Raw genomic sequence first — 20,298 nt, 5'->3', positions numbered from 1 at the left:
GGGGGGGGGGGGAGGAAAATCAAATCCCTCTCCCCACCCCCATAATAATATTAAACAGTAAGGTACGAAGAGAAAAAAAAGGGGGGATATAAACCAAAGCGGGGGGAAAGGCAAACCAACATCCATTATGTCTTACAGTTTATCTAAGAGAGTCCAAGAATTCCGTAGCCTTTTCTGGTGATCCGAAGTTATATACGGATCCTTCATGGTTAAAGCGTAACGTCGCTGGGTAGCGTAAGGAGTACTGAATATTTAAGTCCCTTAAACGCTTCTTCGCCTCGTCGAATGCCTTCCTCTTTCGGACCAGAGCTGGGGAAAAGTCCTGGAATAGCATGATCTTGGATCCTTTATGATCATAGCTTGGAGGTCTTTTCTGAGATTTCTAGAGGCTTCTAAGAGTATCTGCCTCTCCCTATAGCTCTGCAGCCGGAACATGACCGGGCGTGGGCGCTGGTCCGAGCCGGACCCGCATATTGCGACCCGGTAGTCCCATTCCACCCTTACCTGGCATGATCCAGCCTCCAGATTTAAAAGCTGTGGCAGCCACTGTTCGAGAAACGCTGTAAGCTGGCCTTCCTCTTCCCGTTCGGGAAGGCCCAACAAACGAATATTTTTTCGGCGACCTCGATTATCGAGGTCGTCAATGTAATTCTCTAAGGTCCGGACTCGCTGTTCGAGAGTCCAGACCTGATCCACGGCCGATTGCGCTGTAGTTTCGGAGGTTGCGACCTTTAGCTCCGCCCCTCCGACTCGGCGCTCGATTTCCTGGATGTCTCAGTCGTGCTTCTGCAGCGCGGCCGAGAGTGAGACCCATCGATTTCGGGATTCTTCAATGAAAGCGTCGATCTTCGTGTCCAGCTTGGAGATCATTCCTACAAGGCTTGTCACCGTTGGTAAGTCCCCCGGGGCGGCTGTGGACGCCTCAGCTGCAGCTGGAGAGGGTGGGGGAGGGGTTCCTGCTTGTTGAGAGCTGCGGGCTCCCTTCCCTTTAGTCATTTTTACTAAGGATTAGATTGTTTAAGTTTAATATTAAACAACTAATTAAATTAAACAGCTATTATAAATGATTTGGTGAGTGTGATGGGGGTGGGTGACCCACTTTACCCAAGTCTTGGGAGGAGCACTGTAGACTCAGACTTGCTGGGTCGCTGCCATCTTGGATCAGGGGAGGAAGTTTATTGGAGACTTAATTGCAAGCAAATAAGGCCCTTGAGTGTTCAAATAATGGCTAGTTAAGGATTTCGACTTACCCTCTCCTTTATTAACTGCTTCCCCAGCAGGCAAGAAAGGAGGTCAGCAACTTACCTGCTGAATCTGATGGGGGTTGGGGGGAGTGATATCCAACTGCCCCAGTCTATGAGTAATAGAAGGTATGGATGGCAAGCAAAAGGGTGGTCTTTAAAACCACCAGTTTGCTGTTGCCTCTTATCTTCATCTCTTGGTGGTCCCACCCCATAAGAAGAAGAAAAAGAAAGACTTGCCTTCTCCCCACTGAATCCTTACTGGAGTGGGCCTTGACCATTGGCACAGTTGTTTGGAGCTAGAAACTGACAGCTGACAGGTTAATGTTGAGTCTGCTGTACAGGAGGAGCCCAGTCTTTTGCTGAGCCAGTAGGCGTGCGAAATATAGTGAATTATCTCACTGCTGGAGATGCCGCGTTGGTCATCACTTAACATGCCCCCATACTTCAAAATTAAACCGAAAAAATATGAACTCAAGCGTTTCTTCCTCTAAAATCCCTCTTGTATTTACACAACATGGTCCACCAAATGGGATGATGTAATAGCTGTCTCTAAACACCTGATAGAAGATTCATGTGGTAACTTGAAAAAGAGCTGAAGGTATTTGTGACTTAAAAATAAAAAAAAAGAACTATTGGAGATAATCAACTTTGTTGTGTTATGTCTTATGACCAGTATGTGACTACATCTGTAAGAGATATGCTTATGAAATTATCACTATGTCATATTATGTGACTGGACTGTATAAAGGTTTCACAGTCCATCTTATCTCCAATCACTTGAAGCAAGACATGCTTATTATTAGCAGGATGTTGTGTGTAATGTTTTCCATAAGAGTTAGCTGTAATAAATGTCTGCTCAATACTGATATTCACATGATATCCATGATATTCACAATAAGTGTCTTGTGTTGTGGGAAATAAAATAAGCATTGCCTCATCAGGTGAAAAGCCATTTTGAAGGCAAAAATCACACAAAATGTCATGCAACTTACATGGAAACAGAAAAAGTGGCTGGATTTTCGCAAATTTTGGGGAAATACTGTTTTCAGGGAGTTTCACGAAGCCGTGGTAGCTTTTCTGTCAATTTTCACCTCATTAAATATACATCTGGTGTTCATGGCACCCTTCTCAATGTAAGGTGTAGTGTCAGAGGTGAAAGTGGTCACATCACAGACCCCTCATTTAAACTGCAGCTCCACTCCAGTTCAAGCACTGCAAAATAGCTAATCTTTATAATAAGCCTTAGAAATAGCAGTCCAAATAATGCAGTGTTGACCCTGAGGAGGGACGGCCAGCAATTCCCTGAGAAGGTCATTAACCTTGTACACTCTGCAAGGGTAAGGGCCGCCACCATCTTCTCTGCTGTCTCATTCACATTCACTCGAAATGCATGATTGCATATACATCTCAGCCAGACTAATGGTATGTGCTCAGTATTGTTCAGTATCTTCCCTCAATCCCCCATTCCCAGGCGATGTCATCACTTTCTCTGACTGACATTTGAGAATTTAAGAAGAGAAAATTCCTTGAGTTTACAGGAGAGATTTGAGCCTGCTCATGTGCAGGTGTTGTACCTCCATGTTGAGACAATCAAGTGAGCTTTGTTGTGTTGTTATGCTGCTCTCCCAATGCTATCACTGTGAATATAGTTTTAATGTACTCAAGATTCTATCCCGAGTCCACAACTTATTACGTCTGTTCCCTAATGCTGGCAGCAATGATACTCAGGGCCTCCTCCACATCAGAGGAAGAAACCACAGATACCTCAGAGGATGCACCAACTAAGCTTTCTCCTGCACCCTCCAGGGGCTCAGATACTTTCACTTCAGCAGCAGCCTTTTCTAGATTAGATCCGGCGACACAATCGATTTTAGCCAGTGGAGCTCACCCTCAGTGGCATGGTGACAGGGGGACAAGAGACCTTGACCTCACTCCAGGAGCCCCTTCCCTTCGAGGAGACAAGGTGCTGTGAGGAGGCACCCAGACAGAGGAGGAATCATACATGTGTCTCCCTGAACTGTTCTCTTGGAATAGTCCAAAGGTGACAGGTCTCTTTCACCTCCAGCTTCAAATACCCAGAGGTCACCAGGCCCACCACTTAGAATGCTCCCTCTGCCTCAGCTACAGACCCCCGGACTGAGCTTTGATATCGTGGAAAGACATAAATGCTCAGGAACCATGTAAGTGCGATGGGTGACACTTCATTGTAATTGCATTCTTACATTAGGAATTACATATCACCACATATATTTAATCAACTGTTATTTCAGCTATAGGATCAGATGAAGTGACTACCATGTAACACATCAGCAGCCCGAAGGATTACGTATTTTTATTCAGTGTTCTGGAGTGGCTTTGTAAACTGAACTTGGTCTCTTTAAAGCAGAGAAGATTGCAAGGAGATTTGGTATAGTGAAATTTCTACTGGAGATGTTTTGAAATAATTTTATTTGCTCTGACAATGTCACACCCAAACACACTGAAAAGGGACCATGACAATATGACTGAGCTCCAACCTTGCAAAATTTGCTGAGGTGACAGAATACTGTGCTGTACATCTGTATGACTCTAATACTGTTTGAGACACTCTAATCACTACCAAAAATGATTTCCTTTCACTTTGAAAATTCCTTTTAATTATTTCTGGTCATTTAATTTTCACCCAAATGGTGGTTCAAATTCTTAAGTAAGGAGAAACTGTTTTCAGTGGCAGATGCTTCAACAACCAGAGGATGTAGGTTTTTCTGCACATTTTTCTTTAGTTAAAGTAAATGCCATACGTGATGGGAATATATTGAGCAATATGAATTATATCGACGTGAAGAGGTATTTGGCAATTCTGTTTAATCACTGAAATCAGGAGATTCCTCCTCTGTGTAACACTTTCTGTATGTATTCAACATCAATATTCAGTAACTAAGGTTTAGTGTTCCTCTCTGCATTGTTTGGAGCCTGGAAGCAGAAATAATAAACATTGTATTGAATGAGTTGCAGCTTTTATTATGTTTTATTGTCTTATTTTTGTAATTTTCAAGTCTTTAGGGTTGGATTTATAATATTGTTGGATTTCATAAAGTTCCTCTTTCCTATGTTTTTTAGATGTACTATTGGTACCTTCTGAAGGTGTTGCAATGTGAGAATGATGAAATTTTAAAATTATTTTGATAGCAGAAAGGACATCAAAGAATACTGATTTATCATAGAGCAGTTTATTGCTCCTTTTAGTTATCAAGCCAAACATCAAGTGATGGTGTGTTTTCAATTTACTGCCACACTACACTATGGGTCATCCAGCAGTTAGTTGTTTTTCCCATTTCTCTATGTGGCTTAGAAATGAAAAATATGGCCAGGCCAGACATAAAGGTGCTGGGTGTGCCTTGCATCCATCAATAGGCTTATTTATAAGATAGAAATGCACATGTCTGTGGCAACTGTTAGAAAGTGCATTAGCACTTTGTCACTAACCAAAAAATATAGATCAAGAGCTTAAAAGGAAGTCTGCCTGCTTGTTCTAGTGAAATTCTTAATGTTACATAATGTTTGATTTATTGTTGAAAGTTCTTTGCACATTATGGTTTTTATTTTGTTTTACTAACAGGAAAATTCACTTGCTCCTTTACCAAACATTTTAGACTGTGTGCTTGCTGATGTTCGAATTCCTTCTACCGTAAACCAAAGTTCATACATTAATGAAGATCAGGACATAACTTATGGATTCCTTTATCCACCCAGTAAGTGTAGCATTGATGCATGTCCAAACTACATATAACTTTTTGAATACCTCAGATTTTGGTTAGAGCTATCGAGAGGGTCATTACAACTTGCTCAATCTGTTATTTCAAATCTGAAATGAGACATCCTGTAAATAAGAAGAGTTGCTGTTACTCCATAATAGCTGAAGCATGCGATGGATTGCTGCTGTTTACCTCTGTTGCTGTAATTTTTCTGTTGAATTTAAGATTTGTTACTATGTTGTTCAGTCGCAGAATTCAGCTGTTCCTGGAAAAGTTTCACAACATGATAAAAGCATTACATCTTATTGCAGTTTCAAATTAAAGCTCTCAGGATATGTTGACCTTTCTTCCCTCCCTTGGCTACAATGCCCATTTTCATACAGTTTGACAGCAACAAACAGGAGAAATGGAAATGGGAGTAGTTTTCCAAAGGTTCCCACTAATTCTGGCCCATCATATCTATGTAGGGGTGGCTGACTCTGATATTTGATCTCTACTATCTATATAAAAAAAACATCATTGGCCCTGCCAGTCCTTTCTGCCTGCCAGTAAAATTAATCTAAACCATTTTGAGGCCCAAACCAGAAATGCACATTCAACAAGAAAACTAATCTTTGCAATTATAGCTTTAATTGAAATAGTAATGTGACACCTTGTGTTTCAGACATTGTGAATATTACTGTCAGTCAAAGTCAGTATTGTGTCATCAGAGGAACACAGGAGCATTAGTGCAGGATAAGGCCATTCAGCCCATCAAGCCTACCTCCCCATTTAATATAATTATGGTTGATTGAACACTTCCTTGCCTTTCACCAATGCTATCCTTCTAACCCTGTATACTGGTCACCAGAAATCTTTCAATCTGAACTTTGAAGTAAACTCAAAGACTGAGCTTCCACAGGCCAATGGAGTAGAAAATTCCAAAGATTCACCACCCTCTGAGTAAAACAATTGTCCTAATCATGGACCAAAGTGGAAATCCCTTATTTTTAAATTGTGCTCACTCTTTCGAGACTCCCCAACCAGGGGAAAATCTAACCTGTATTTACCCTGTCTATTCATAAGTGTGGGAGCAGAAGTAGGCTATTCAGCCCATCCTGTCTACTCTCCCATTCATTGAGATCATGGCCGATCTGGTACTCTTCAACTCCACTCTCCTGTCTTTTCCCTATTATCCTTGATTCCATTACTGATTTAAAAACTGTCTATCTCAGCCTTGAATATACTTAACAACACAACAAATACAGCCCTCTGTGGTAAAGGAGTCTGCAACTTGACCAACCTGAGTGAAGAAATCTTTCTTAATGTCTGTATTAAATATATGAGCCCTTTTTCTGAAATAATGCCCTTTGTTCATAGACTCTCCCACAAGAGAAAAAGACCCTTTCTGCATCTACTGTATCAAGTCCTGTAAGAACCTTCTATCAAAAAGGTCATCTCTAATTCTTCGAAATTCCAATGAAAACAAGCTCAATGTTCTCAACCTTTCCTCATAAGACAATCCCTCCATACTTGGATCAGTCTAGAGAACCCTCTCATTAGACTGCCTCTAATGCCAGTATTTCTTCCCTTAGATAAGGCATTCAAAAACTGATCAGTGTTACAGTTATGGACTGCTGAGTGCCATGTACAGTTTTAACAAAATCTCCCTCGTTTTATTTTCCATTACTTTGACTTAAAAGCCAACTTTCATTTGCCTTCCCTATTAACTGCTGAACTTAGATGCTAGCTCTTCGTGAGAACTTCCAAATCCCTCTGTTCTGTAGCTTTTTGTAGTGTTTCTCCATTTAAATAGTTTTCAGCTCCTCAATCTTTTCTGCTAAAATGCATAACCTTACATTTCCCACATTCTATTCCATCTGCCAAGTTTGTGCTCACTCACTTAACCCATTCACATAGCTCGACAGAGTCTTTGTATCATCCACACCACTTGTGTGACACCTAATTGTGTGTCATCCATAAACATAGCGATAGTATGTTTATTTCCTTATCCAGATCATTGATATATTATTGTAAATAATTGTGTCCCTAACATTGGACCCTGTGACACATCACTACTTCGAGGTTGCCAGCCTGAATATGCCCCCCTCCCCTCTAAGGCTCGCTGTCTTCTATTAGTTAGCCAATCCTCTCTCCATGCAATATGCCACCTCTAACATCATGAGCTTTGTTTTATTAAATAGCCAATATGCGGCACTATACCAAGTGCTTTTTGCAAAACTCAAATATATTACTTCTACTACTTCCCCTTTATCTACTTTCCTTTTATCTTTTCTGCTCACTACCTCCTCAAAGAATTTTCTTAGATTTGTCAGACATGATTTCCCCTTCATGAAGCAATGTCTGCTTGATCATATTATGGCATTTCTGAATGCTTTGCTATTATAATAATGGATGTTAAGCTCATTGGCCTATAGTTACCTATTTTGTGTCTCCTACCCTTTCTAATTAAGTTTCTGGCAGTTTTCCAATCTTCTGGGAATTATTCAAAATCCAAAGATTCCTGGAAGGTTACAACCAATGCATTCACTATCTTACACTTACCTCATTTACTATCATAGAATGCATCTCATCAGGATCAGGGGATTTAGAAGTCTTTAGCCCCATTAGTTCCTCTAGTGACAATGACTGTATTTATTTCCTGACCTTTTGCCCATTGAATAGTTAGTAATTTTGGGATGCTATTAGTGTCTTCAACAGTGAAGACTCCTCTGCCATTTCCTTGTTCCCCATTATTATTATTTCGCCAGCCTCATTCTCTCAGAGCCGTATGGTCACTTTGGCTTCTCCTCTCTTTTATTTATTTAAAGAAGCTATTGCTGTCCATCTTGAATTAACATAAGTTTACCCTTCCAGTTTGTTTTCTTCCTCTTTTTATTTGATTTTTTTGGTTGCCTCCTGCGGGGTTTCACAAATTTCCCAACTCTCTGGCTTACTAGTAATTTTTTTTTCTATCTAATGCTTTCCCTGATTAACCATGGTTGACTTATCCCCTTCCTAAAATCATTCTTCCTCAATAGAATATGCCATAGGAATCATTTTAGAATTTGGAGAATTTTAAAAGATAATCACTAATGCATTATTGCCACCTCGATCAACATTCCGGAGTGTAACCTGTCGAGTCCTGGGATTTATCAACTTTCAGCCCCAATAATTTCTCCAGCATCTTACTACTGCTAATTTCCTTCAACAACTGATCCTCTGTTGCCATTTGAATCTATAGCTCTGGGAAATTTCTGGTATCTTCCTCAGTGACAATAGATAGCAAGTAATCATTTCGCTTCTCTCCCATTTCTCTAGTCCTTATTAAAAAATTCTCTAGACTATTCCTGTTATGTACCTATATATGGTTAAACCTAAAGTTTCCTTTTTATGTGCAAATGGAAGCTGTGACAGACCATTCTCATGTCTTGTGAGATTGCATCCGTATTCTATTCTTCCTTTCCTTATCAGTTTCTTATATGGTGTAAATCTCCCAATTCTCAGAATTATTGCTATTTCTGACAACCATATTGGCCCTTTTTTTATGCAATCCTGAGTTGCCTTTCTTAGCCATTGTTGAGTGACCTTTCTTGAGCTTTTGCTTCAGGAAGGAATGTATAGTTGCTGTAAGTCATTAGTAGCTCTGTAAAGACTATCCATTGCCTAGGTTTTCCCAATCCACCTCAACCAGTTACTGCCACTTGTCTCCATAATTTGCCATATTCAAATTTAAAACCCTTGCGTCAGATTGAACTACCTCTATTTCAACTGTAATGTAAAGTTTTCTCATACTATGGTTGCTTATCCCCAGAAGTTCTTTAAGAACAAAATTATTAATTTGCCTTCTTGTATAACACTAGATCTAAAATAGCATGTTCTACATTTGCCTCCTCAACATACTGCTCTAGAAAACTATCCAATGCACATTCATCCTTCACAGCTTTAAAGCTGCATAAGGCCATAAGATATAGCAGCAGAATTAGGCCATTCAGCCTATCAACTCTGCTCTGCCATTTGATCATGGATGATATTTTTCTCAACCCCATTCTCCTGCTTTCTCCCCATAAGCCTTGATCCCCTTAATCATCAAGAATCTATCTATTTCTGTCTTAAAGACACTAAATGAATTGGCCTCCACAACCTTCTGTGGCAATGAATTTCACAGATTCACTACCCTCTAACTGAAGAAATTTCTCCTCATCTCAATTCTGAATGGTCATCCCTTCACTCTGAGGCTGTGTTCAGTTAGCTTACTCAGTCTATATGCAGATTGCCATGACTTGGAGGTGCTGGTGTTAGATTGGGGTGGACAAAGTTAAAAATTTCGCAACACCAGGTTATAGTCCAGCAGGTTTATTTGGAAGCCCTAGCTTTTGGAGAGCTGGTCTTTCATCAGGTGTTTGTGGGAATGGCACTCAAAGCTAGTTTTTCCAAATAAACAAGTTGGACAAAAACTGGTGTTATGTGATTTTTAACTATATGCAGATTGAGATCTCCCATGATAGCTGTGTAGCTAATGCTACATCTCTCACCTCCTAATTAATACCATGCCAAACATTACCACTACTATTTGGTAGGCTATGAATATCTTAATTCAGTTTCTGCTGTCCCTTTGTTGTTTCTTAATTTCACCCAAACAGATTCTGCACAGTTCTTCCAATCTGAGACTTTTCCTCACTAATGTACTGGTCCTGTCCTTTATTATCAGTGCAACTCTGCCTCCCTTTCTACCGGACATATCCTCTTAAATTTTGAATGCCTTTGAATATTCCTTCCCAGCCCAGGTCGCCATGCAGCTATGGTTTCTATAACAGCATTTAGATCATACCCATAGACGTCTCTTTGTGTCTTCAGATCATTGACCTTGTGAATACATTCAGGCAAAGAGCCCTTGACTTTTACTTTTGACATCATTCTGCATTTAAAGTATCAGCTTTGCTTATTTTGTTTTTTTTTTGACTTATTACTATCAACTTTACTACCTTTAATTTGGGTTACTCCTCAGATTCCCATGCCCTGACAAGCTGATTTAAACACATCCCAACAACAATAGAAAATCACCCTGCAAAGATATCAGTCCCAGTTGGTGCTGGTTTTGTCATTGAATGAAGTAAAATCATCCAGGCAAATGTGTTTTCATTTGCACCAAGCTTCATTTTTTTAACATTAAAACATGTCTGCTTTTTATCTAGACTTGAAATCTGGACAGTATCAGTTTGAAGCTGTATTTACCAGCAACCTTGTCCCTATGTACAAAGCCTTTCAAAGTAAGTAAAGAATATTTCATATTACTTGACTCAAGTAATTATCATAATGGACTAACTGCACATTTTGTTTCTGAAGTAACTGATTTCTTTTTGTGATCATTTGACAATTCTGTTGTGGCTCAATTTGAATTTAAATTGAATGTGTTAATTACTTGTATTGAATCATCACTTAATCACTTGACAGCACAGTGACTCAGTGGTTGGCACTGCTGCCTCACAGCACCAAGGACCCGGGTTTGATTCCTGCCTTTGGCGACTGTCTGTGAGGAGTTCTGCCCACGTCTGCATGGGTTTCTGCAGGCTGCTCTGGTTTCCTCCCACAATCAATAGATGTGTAGGTTAGGTGAATTGGCCATCTAAATTGCCCATAGTGTTAAGTGTATTAGTCAGGAGTAAATGTAGGGGAATGGGTCTGGGTGGGTTACTCTCCGGAGTGTTGGTCTGGACTTGTTGGGCTGAAAGGCCTGTTTCCACACTGTAGGGAGTCTAATCTTCTCACTGTTTGTGAGAAGTAGCTTAACCTATGAGGATAATAATCAGCTAATAGAATGGAGCTTATAGTTTGAGAAGTTTTTTATGATTTATAGAATATCAGCTCTTTTTCTCTCTCTCTGCTATTATGACTCATTTGAACACATGATTAAAAGCAATTTATCACTGTTTAAACTTTCACAAAATATCACATGATGATGATATACTCCTGTTACTGTACATTAATAGAACAGTTCTGAGGAAGAGTCATACCAGATTTAAAATGTTAACTCTGTTTCTTTCTCCACAGATGCTGCCAGACCTGCTGAGTTTCCTGGCATTCTCAGTGTTTGTTTCAAATATGCCCTGTTAGGTTTTTCACTACAATCTTACCAGGGAACTACCTGTAGGCTATTCATACATATCACTAAAGTGAAATACTGATTGTACCTTTAGGAATTATAGATATGCTCAGAAGTGTAGTTTGGGGAGGTGGTGGCATAGTGATATAGTTGCAGAACCAATAATTCAGAGAACCAGATAATGTGCTGGGGAACTGGGTTCAAATTTCACCACGGCTAATAATGGAATTTGTATTTAATAGAAATCTTTAATTAAAAGTCTAATGTTGGTCATAATGCATCTGGTTCACTTTTCAGGAAGGGAAACTGAAGTATTTGCCTGGTTTGACCCTTGTGTGACTCTAGACCTACAGCATTGTGTTTTACTCTTAACTGTCCTCTGAAATGCCCTAGCAATCCACTCAATGTGTAAACTATCAAAAAAAAAATGAAAATGGACCTTCTGGACCAAGAGCCAAATTCCAGAGTTGAGGTGAGAGTGACAGCCCTTGACGTCAATTTCAATTTGATGGAATGTGGCATTAAGGAGCCCTAGCAAAACTGGAGTCATTGGGAATTTGGGGAGGGAGGGGCATATTCTGTGCTAGTTGATGTCATATCTGGCAATATGAAGATGGTTGTGGTTGTTGGATGTCAGTCATCTCAGCTCTAGGATATCTCTGCTGGAGTTACTCGGTGTAATGTCCTCGGCCCAAACCCTTTCAACTGCTTCATCAATGATCATCCCTCCATTATAAGATCAGAAGTTGGGATGTGTGGTCATCAATGAACAATGTTCAACACCATTTGCAATTCCTCAGATCCTGGAGCAGCCCATGTGCAAATACAGCAAGTGCCATGTAAAGACCATTGCCAACAGAGAATCTAATCATTACACTCTGACAGTCACTGACATTATCATCATTAAATCTCCTGTGGGTTACTATTGATCAGAAACTGAACTGGACTAGCCATACACATACAATGGCTGCCAGAGCAAGGCAGAGGTTAGGTATTCAGCAGTGATTCGCATCCTGTCTCCCCAAAGGCTGGCCACCATCTACAAGGTACAAATCAGGAGTGTGACGGAATATCCCTACTTGCCAAGATGATTGCAACTCTTTTAATAAATGACACCATCCAGGACAAAACAGCCTGCTTCTTTGGCACCACATCCACAAACATCTCTTTCCAGCACCAACACACAGTAGCAACAGTGTGTAGCAACTATAAGATGCGCTGCAGGAATTCATCAAGGCTTCTTGGACAGCACCTTTTGACTCAACAACAACTACCACCTGGAAGAACTAAAGCAGCAGATACATCGAAATACCATCACCTGCAAGATGCCCTCCAAACCACTCATTGTCCTGACTTGGAAATATATCTTCAACCTTTGTGTGGCTTGGCTAAAATCTGGAACTCCCACCCTATCAGCATTTGGGTCTACCTACATGAAATGGGCTGCAGTATCTCAGGAAACAGCTCATCATCACCTTCTCCATGGCAACTAGAATTAGGAAAGAAATAGCCCAGCCAGCAAAAGCCACATCCCATGAATGTAGGAATAAAAAATTTTAATAATTTGAGATTTGGAAGTGTATCGACAATAATAAATGAATATATAAGCTTCCTACTGGTTATTAGAACCAAACCAACTGAAGTTCAGATCATGCTGTAGCCATTTGTCTCATTATCTGAAAAGTGTGATTGGAATTATAAACCCATTTGTGGATTATGTTGAAGTCAAGACATTTTTCTTTTCTTTGATGCTTGCATCTGCATTGAATCATGTGGGAACCTGAGCACTTTCTGTCTATTCTTTTCATGTATTAAGTTGTCTTGTCTGGCAGAAACCTAATGACTAGCTAGTGGAAAAGTGGAGTACTTTGAGTTTTTTTTGTTTATTTTACGTTTAGCATTATGCTGCAGGATAAAAGATATCAAAGTCATTTCTTGTTTCTTTGACAGAGATATGGAATTATTTTCATAATGTTTTGCTGTTGAAGTATACTGAGCAGAGAAATGGTATCAATGTGATCAGTGGACCTGTGTTTGATCGAAATTACGATGGGCGGTTTGATACTCCTGACATAATCCAAGTGTAAGTAATACCCATTACTTTTCAGTGATGCTGTGTTTCACAAATACCCTATGTCTTTATAGAAATGGCTGAGAGTTGAGAGTTATGTTAGAATTTAATCCAAAGCAGACACTAATAAATTTGTTATCATGCACTAAACTTTATATTTCCCCTTGTGGCAGTGTTGCTGAAGCATGAATATTTTAAAAATACGTTTGTTATATTGAGTAAAATGAATCATAGAACTTCACAGCATAGAACAAAATCGTTTGGTCCACTAAGCTCTCTGATGGCTCTTCGGAAGATCTCACAACCGTGCCTTTGTCCATATCCCTGCACTTTACTCAACCTCCAGTACCTAAATAGCTTCTATACTTATTTAGGGTGACCATTCCAATAAATTTGATTGAGAACATTTTTCCTTATATTCCCTCTGAATATTTTGCAAGAGATTTTACATTTTTGAACTCTGGGGGTTATTGACTCATATTTCATTTGGAATAGTTTGCCACTATTTATTCAATTAAAACATATCATAATCCTGTAAATCTATGTTCTAAGGAGAACAATACTGTCTTTTCCAGTGTATTCCTCACCAATCATTCCAGCCATTACCCTGACTATCCTCCTCTGCACCCTTTGTAATGCCTTTACATCTCTCGTCAGGAGTGGTGCCTATAATTGTGCACAAGATTCCAGCTGAGCCTTGTCACTGATTTATAAAATTCTAGCTATTTTTGTATTTTTCTTTTCTATGCTTCTATTTATATGGGTCAGGTGAGACTAGATTGGGTTGGGATATCTGGTCGGCATGGACGGGTTGGACCAAAGGGTCTGTTTCCATGCTGTACATCTCTATAACTCTATGACTCTATCTGACTTGATTTTGAATTTCATCCATCATGCTTCTGTCCATTTCTCCAAACTCTCTGTCATTCTGACATCCAAAGCCTAGGGAAGGGAGTTACTCAAGGTGAAAATCACCCAAATCCATGTACTTGAGGGTCTTGAGCTCATAATACTGAAGACAGTCAGTGACAAATGAAGAATTCATTTGGGAGAGGATCTTGTGTACAGGCAGACAGGCATTGAGTCATGGTGAGGGCAGTTCATGGTTGCCAGTTGCCAGTAGATGATGGTGTCATGTATTCCCCAGTGGGGGTCGCCTGTTGAAGCACCCAGATGAGTGGAGTGGCTTGCAGATTGTGGTTGACAGTTGGAAGGGGTCAGTGTATCTAACAAGGCTGAGAGCCATAGGGTTGAGGGGACACAATGACTACAAGGTGATGGTTGGATGGGCAGCTGAAAAACCAGTAGGAATCAAATTGAATTAAATTCAGTCAGCCCACACATTAATGAACTGTGAGCAAATTGTTGTCAGTCCATCAGATCTCAGGATTGGGTTGGGTTGAACACATTTCTGTCCTTCAGCGTCTCTGGCTAGTGTTGAAGGTAAGGACAGGATTAGATTACTTACAGTGTGGAAACAGGCCCTTCGGCCCAACAAATTCACACCAACCCGCCAAAGCGCAACCCACCCATACCCCTACATTTACCCCTTCACCTAACACTATGGGCAATTTAGCATGGCCAATTCACCTGACCTGCACATCTTTGGACTGTGGGAGGAAACCGGAGCACAGGGAGGAAAGCCACGCAGACACGGGGAGAATCTGCAAACTCCACACAGTTGCCTGAGGCGGGAATTGAACCCGGGTCTCTGGCACTGTGAGGCAGCAGTGCTAACCGTTGTGCCACCGTGCCACCCATTAGTGAGGGCCCGAGTGCCTGATCCCTAACTTCATCCTCGACAGAACTAGAGCACCTCTATGTCAAAGCCCACGTGTCTTCAGCACCATAGAGTTATACCCCTTAGCCCAACTCGTCCATGTTGACCAAGTTTCCTAAACTGACCTAGTCCCATTTGCCTGCATTTGGCCCATATCCCTCTAAACCTTTCCTATCCATGTACCTGTCTAAATGTCTTATTAATGTTATAATTGTACTCTCACCTCTCCCACTTCCTCTGGCAGCTCATTTCATATACACACCACCATCTGTGTGGAAAAACGTTGTCCCACAGGTTCCTTTTAAATCTTTCCTGTCTCACTTTAAACCTGTGCCCTCCAGTTTTGGACTCCCATACCCTGGAGAAAAGACCTTGGCTAATCACCTATCTATGCACCTCATGATTTTATAAGGTCACCCCTCAGCCTCATATGCTCCAGGGAACAAGTCCCAGCCTATCCAGCCTCTTCTTATTGCTCAAACTCTCCAATTCAGGTAACACCTTTGCAATTTTTTTTTGCACTCTTTCCAATTTAATACCATCACGTGGACTAAGAGTCCTAAAAACAGGAGATGCAACAGAGCCCTGGCCCTGGTGACACCCACAACTATCCTCCTGTCTCTCCATCCTATTGGAAAATATTTATTATAAGCTAACATTGGAATGGTACTTGCTATCCTAAGTCATTTATATTAATTGGACAGTCATGGAACCAAATCTGACCCTTCAGGGGCTCCATTGCAAACCATCTCTAAGGCTAAAAAACCACTAGCTTCTGCTTCTTGTCACTGATTCAGTTCAATACGTATTCCAGTACTATCTCCTTTTGTTTTATTAAAACAAACATTAAAGAGTCAAGTATGCAAAATGAAGGCCTTTCAATTCCTTAGCACACTGGAGGAATGGGTTTCAATCTCTTAAACTAACCCCGTGAAGGCCCCTTAAGATATTGATACCTACCAGTAGATGATCCTAAACTTCTTTCAAAACGAAGAAAGAAGAGCTTGACATTTTTTAAAATTTACTTTTTGACTGACTTAAGTTCATGGTTGTATTACACACCTTGCTCAATAACTTTAATACTCTAGAATATTCTTTACTTGTCTTATCTAGAACATATATTATCTTTCTTGTTTAATGAGATCCTCCTTAATATTCTACCTAAACTCCAATGTTCAATTTTCTTCATGAATTTTCTCAGAACATAACTCCTTTCCACTTGGGATCATTCTTATATATTTCTTTACAGTCACCTCACTGCACCTCTGTTTGTCTTGAGCTAGGATGATCAGAGCTTATACTCCATACTCAAAGGGTGATCAAACCAGCTCATTATAAAGACACAGGATAACCTCTCTCTTTCTGGACCTTCCCCATCAATAACATAAATTATGCAATGGAAAATAATAGTAAAATTAAATGACTGTTTTCAGAATGGCTGAATTGGATACTGATTGCCCACAGATTTAGGCTGGGTCCCTTTCCCACTGCACAATGCTACTTTCTCCCCACCCCCACCCTTCTCTAGCTTATCTCTCCACCCTTCAGGCTCTCTGCCTTTATTCCTGATGAAGGGCTTTTGCCCGAAACGTCGATTTTACTGCTCCTCGGATGCTGCCTGAACTGTTGTGCTCTTCCAGCACCACTAATCCAGAATAGGAAGCCATACGTCAGTATCTTTGTGACTACTGCATATTTTTTGCAAACAAATGTGAAAAAACAAATTTTGTAGAATAAAGAAAGATGAATAGTGTCCCTTCTTTGAGTATGCATGTAAGAGTGGAGACCAAAGAGATGTAGGCATGCAGATGATAAATCTTAAGAAGTGATCAGACTGATCATGTAGTAAATTAATAAAGTACTTTTTTGTTCAAATGGATCATTTTGTTTTTGAAGGAAAGTTAACAATATGGAAATCCCTATTCCAACTCACTACTACATTATCCTTACCAATTGCAAGGATACCTTGAGAACCCCTCTAACATGTAATACCTCAGTGGATGTATTGGCTTTCATTCTGCCTCACAGACCTGACAACAGTGAGAGCTGTGCAGTAAGTAAACCTGAAGTACTGATTGTGTTGTGACATCTCTAGTACAGATTAAGTAACTAATCTTGGCAGCTTGATAAGTGTTTTTAAAAGTCTTTTGAGAAAATGTGTCTTATGTCTTTTTAAATAGACTTTGAATATTTTTAAAACTATACGGAACTAATTGTTATGAAGAAATAAATGTAACGAACTACCTGTTCGGTATTTGAAGCATCGGTCCTTGGTTGGCTCTAAAGCCCATCAAGTTTATATTTCCAGGAATTTTGGAAGACTTTGATTTAGATACTTATAAAACAGAAAGCTGTCAATGATCGAGTCCTGTACTCTTTGGCAGGATGGCAAAGACGAATCCCAGTGGGTTGAGAAGCGAATGTGGGCCCACAGAGCACGAGTGAGGGATGTGGAGCTGATCACAGGACTTGATTTTTATCAGGACAGAAAGCAGCCAGTCAATGAGATTTTACAGCTGAAGACGCATCTGCCATCAGATGAAGTCTAAATATAACTTGTTTATTTTTAAAAGGCTTGTGAAATATACCAGGGCATTTTTACATTCTTAATGTATTTATTTTGTTTATGCATATTTGTAATTATGAAATTCAGCACTTTGGATGTGCTTTAAAAGAAGTTCTAGTAATATCCAAGAGTATCAGGGCACACAATGTTATTAAAGTGCAGTACAATGAAAGCTCATTAATTTCATTGGGAATTTTACCTACTTTGTTTTCAACTTCAGATTATTTTAGAAGCACAATTTATAGCAAAAATTTGATTGAAAAAAGATTAAGGAGAATTGCATTGGAAGTTACTATCCATGTCTCATTTCATGTATTCGTTACCATTTGGCTTTAGGATTTAATAAATTGTAGAATCTGACCTACATAAACCGACAACTCTTGTCACACCTGAAAGACCTCGGTACATGACATGAAATTGAATACTTTACTTAACTACATAATATAATCAACATAGTAATTTGCACCATCCCTAATCACCATAACAATATATTTGGTAGAACAGGAATCATATAGTATTACACTACTTAATACCAGTAACAAAATGCAATTCTGCAGGTTGTAATAATGCTTGTCATAATAAGTAGTTTCCAAATTAAATCTCTAGCTTGGGCTTTGTAAATGAAGTTTCAGGTAGTAACAAGTTAAATAATGTTCAACCGTTGAATCAGTTGCACTGATTCAGGTTTTGTTAGTTTGTCTTTTACTATCTTCCTGCTTAATGATCATCTTAATATCCTTTGTTCTGTACCCTTCCAAATAATCCTTTTTCAAAATTTTCTATGTAAGTTTTTCCAGTATCACCTCTAAAACTGTCTCAAATTAGTTATATGACATTCAACTATTAATTACCAGAAATTGAATATGATTAGACCATTAATGGAAATAAGTGCTGTCTTCAATTAATTGAAAGGAGGCAATTCAATTAGAACTGTATCAAATTAATTATTTTAATAGCATGACTTTAATAACCAATTTTATTTCATTTAAAGAATTTTACAGCACTAGGTTATTGCTCATAAAACAAGGTGATAAATTCCTTTTGAACTAGTCCAAGTTTTTTTTTAATGCCTACACTAATATTTTTACTGGTTCCAAGTTCAAAGAAGATAATTTCCAGTATCTTTTTTTATGGTCAGGAACTTCCTCACCTCAACTTCAGTTTAGATGTATTGAATGGGTTTTCTTCTGAACTTCCAGCAGGACGGGGGAAAGTTTGTATCCATTGGAACAAACCACTTGGGAGCAGGGACGGGCAATTTGACCCTTTCAGCCTGCTCCACCATTCAATAGTTGAAATAATCGTGGCTGATCTAGTTGTAGTCTCAGCTCCAGTTTTATGATTGCACTTCATTAACCATGATTTTCTTGTCAATCCAAAATCTATTGAATTCAGCCTTGAATAGCTTCAAAGACCAAGCCTTCCACATAATAGGGATCCCTGAAAAAGAGAAAAAAAATCCTCATGTCCCTGTTCTAAAATTGAGAGCCCTTATTCTTAAATTATTCCTGCTTTTTGTCTTCCCATAAAGGGAAACATCCTTCCGGAATCCACCTGGTCCCGTCTCCCCAAGTTCTTATCTGTTTTCCATTATTCGTTGATACAACATAAACCCTCTAGTCGCCACTTTAGGAAAAGAAAATGGTTCATGCTGATCATTCTTTATAGTATTGTCTGTACTATAGTATTGATTGGATTAATGTAACAGGGTCACCCTTGCAATGAAACCTGTAATTTGCCTAATATTTGGCAGTGTACATTTATTATGATTATGTTCCTCAATTAATAATAATTAAAATAACAGAACTGATGCTTTGTGTCTTTTATTGTGTTCTTGTCATTGCAGAGTCATTATTACTTGTAAGTATATTAACTTATATTGTCATGGATTTTATCCTACGCACATTTGGAGTGCAGTTTAACCTACCAATATCAGTACGATTTGTACTCTTTAAACAGAACAGACTGTGTATACAGTCTTTTAAACTATTAAGCAGTTCAAATTACAGGTTAAATTGACAGAATCTCAGAAATTTATAATGCAGAAGGAGCCCATTTGGCCTATTGTCCCTGCGTTCACTCTTCAGACAGGAATCATTAGCTAATGCCAATCTCTGGCACTTTCTCCATACAGTCAATTTTTCTATAACACAGTGGTTGTGTTCTTGTGCAACCCTGCGTTATGGAAAGATTGCTCTTTAGAAACAGCAATTAAAGTGTTGGCAATGTAATTGCATTGCAGCCAACACACATTTTAAAAATTCACATTGTAGAAAGAGTTCCCAATTCGTCAATGCGGTTGATGAAATGCGTTACAACAGAACGACTTGTACTAAATATAATAATTATCTAAGTGTCTTGCATTTTTTTACACATCAATTTAAATCTCAACTCCAGAACATCTCTGCATGAATTTCTCAGGATAGTTTCCCAGGACCAACTATCTTCAGCTGCTTCATCAATGACTCTTTCTCCATCATAAGGTCAGAAGTGGAAATGTTCCCCAATGACTACACAATGTTTGGCACCACTTGTGACCCATTGGATACTGAAGCAATCCATGTCAAAGCGTAACAAGACCTGGACAACATTCAAGCTTGAGCTGAAAAGTGGGAAGTGACATTTGGTACACATGCAATAACCATCTCAAATAAAAAGCAATCTAACCATTGCCCCTTGATGTTCAAAGGCATTGCCATCTCTGAATCCTCCACTATCAACAACCTGGGGGTTACCGTTGACTATAAACTGAACCAGAATAACCGTATGAATACAGTAGCTACAAGGGCAAGGCAGAAGCCAGGAATACTGCAGTGAATAA

The 20,298-nt window shown here is 39.4% G+C and overlaps 1 protein-coding gene across 2 annotated transcripts in view; it reads left to right on the top strand.

Moving 5' to 3' along the window:
* The window catches only part of LOC122544234 (ectonucleotide pyrophosphatase/phosphodiesterase family member 3-like), a 147,547-nt gene extending 128,260 nt beyond the window's left edge, over positions 1-19,287 (top strand). Inside the window, exons 19-23 of one of the 2 annotated variants that reach the window (XM_043683314.1) lie at positions 4,843-4,975; positions 10,153-10,227; positions 13,011-13,143; positions 16,808-16,964; positions 17,296-19,287. In XM_043683314.1, the coding sequence (XP_043539249.1) occupies positions 4,843-4,975; positions 10,153-10,227; positions 13,011-13,143; positions 16,808-16,964; positions 17,296-17,460 (663 nt within the window). In that variant the 3' untranslated portion in view covers positions 17,461-19,287. Of the gene's footprint in view, positions 1-4,842; positions 4,976-10,152; positions 10,228-11,357; positions 11,511-13,010; positions 13,144-16,807; positions 16,965-17,295 lie in introns of those variants that run through there. The other variant, XM_043683321.1, reaches the window with a different exon arrangement.
* Positions 19,288-20,298: the final 1,011 nt, after the last annotated feature.

Source organism: Chiloscyllium plagiosum, chromosome 3 (genome assembly GCF_004010195.1).
Source record: "Chiloscyllium plagiosum isolate BGI_BamShark_2017 chromosome 3, ASM401019v2, whole genome shotgun sequence".
In the NCBI taxonomy this organism is placed as follows: Eukaryota; Metazoa; Chordata; class Chondrichthyes; order Orectolobiformes; family Hemiscylliidae; genus Chiloscyllium; species Chiloscyllium plagiosum.
This window is presented reverse-complemented; position numbering and strand designations above follow the sequence as displayed.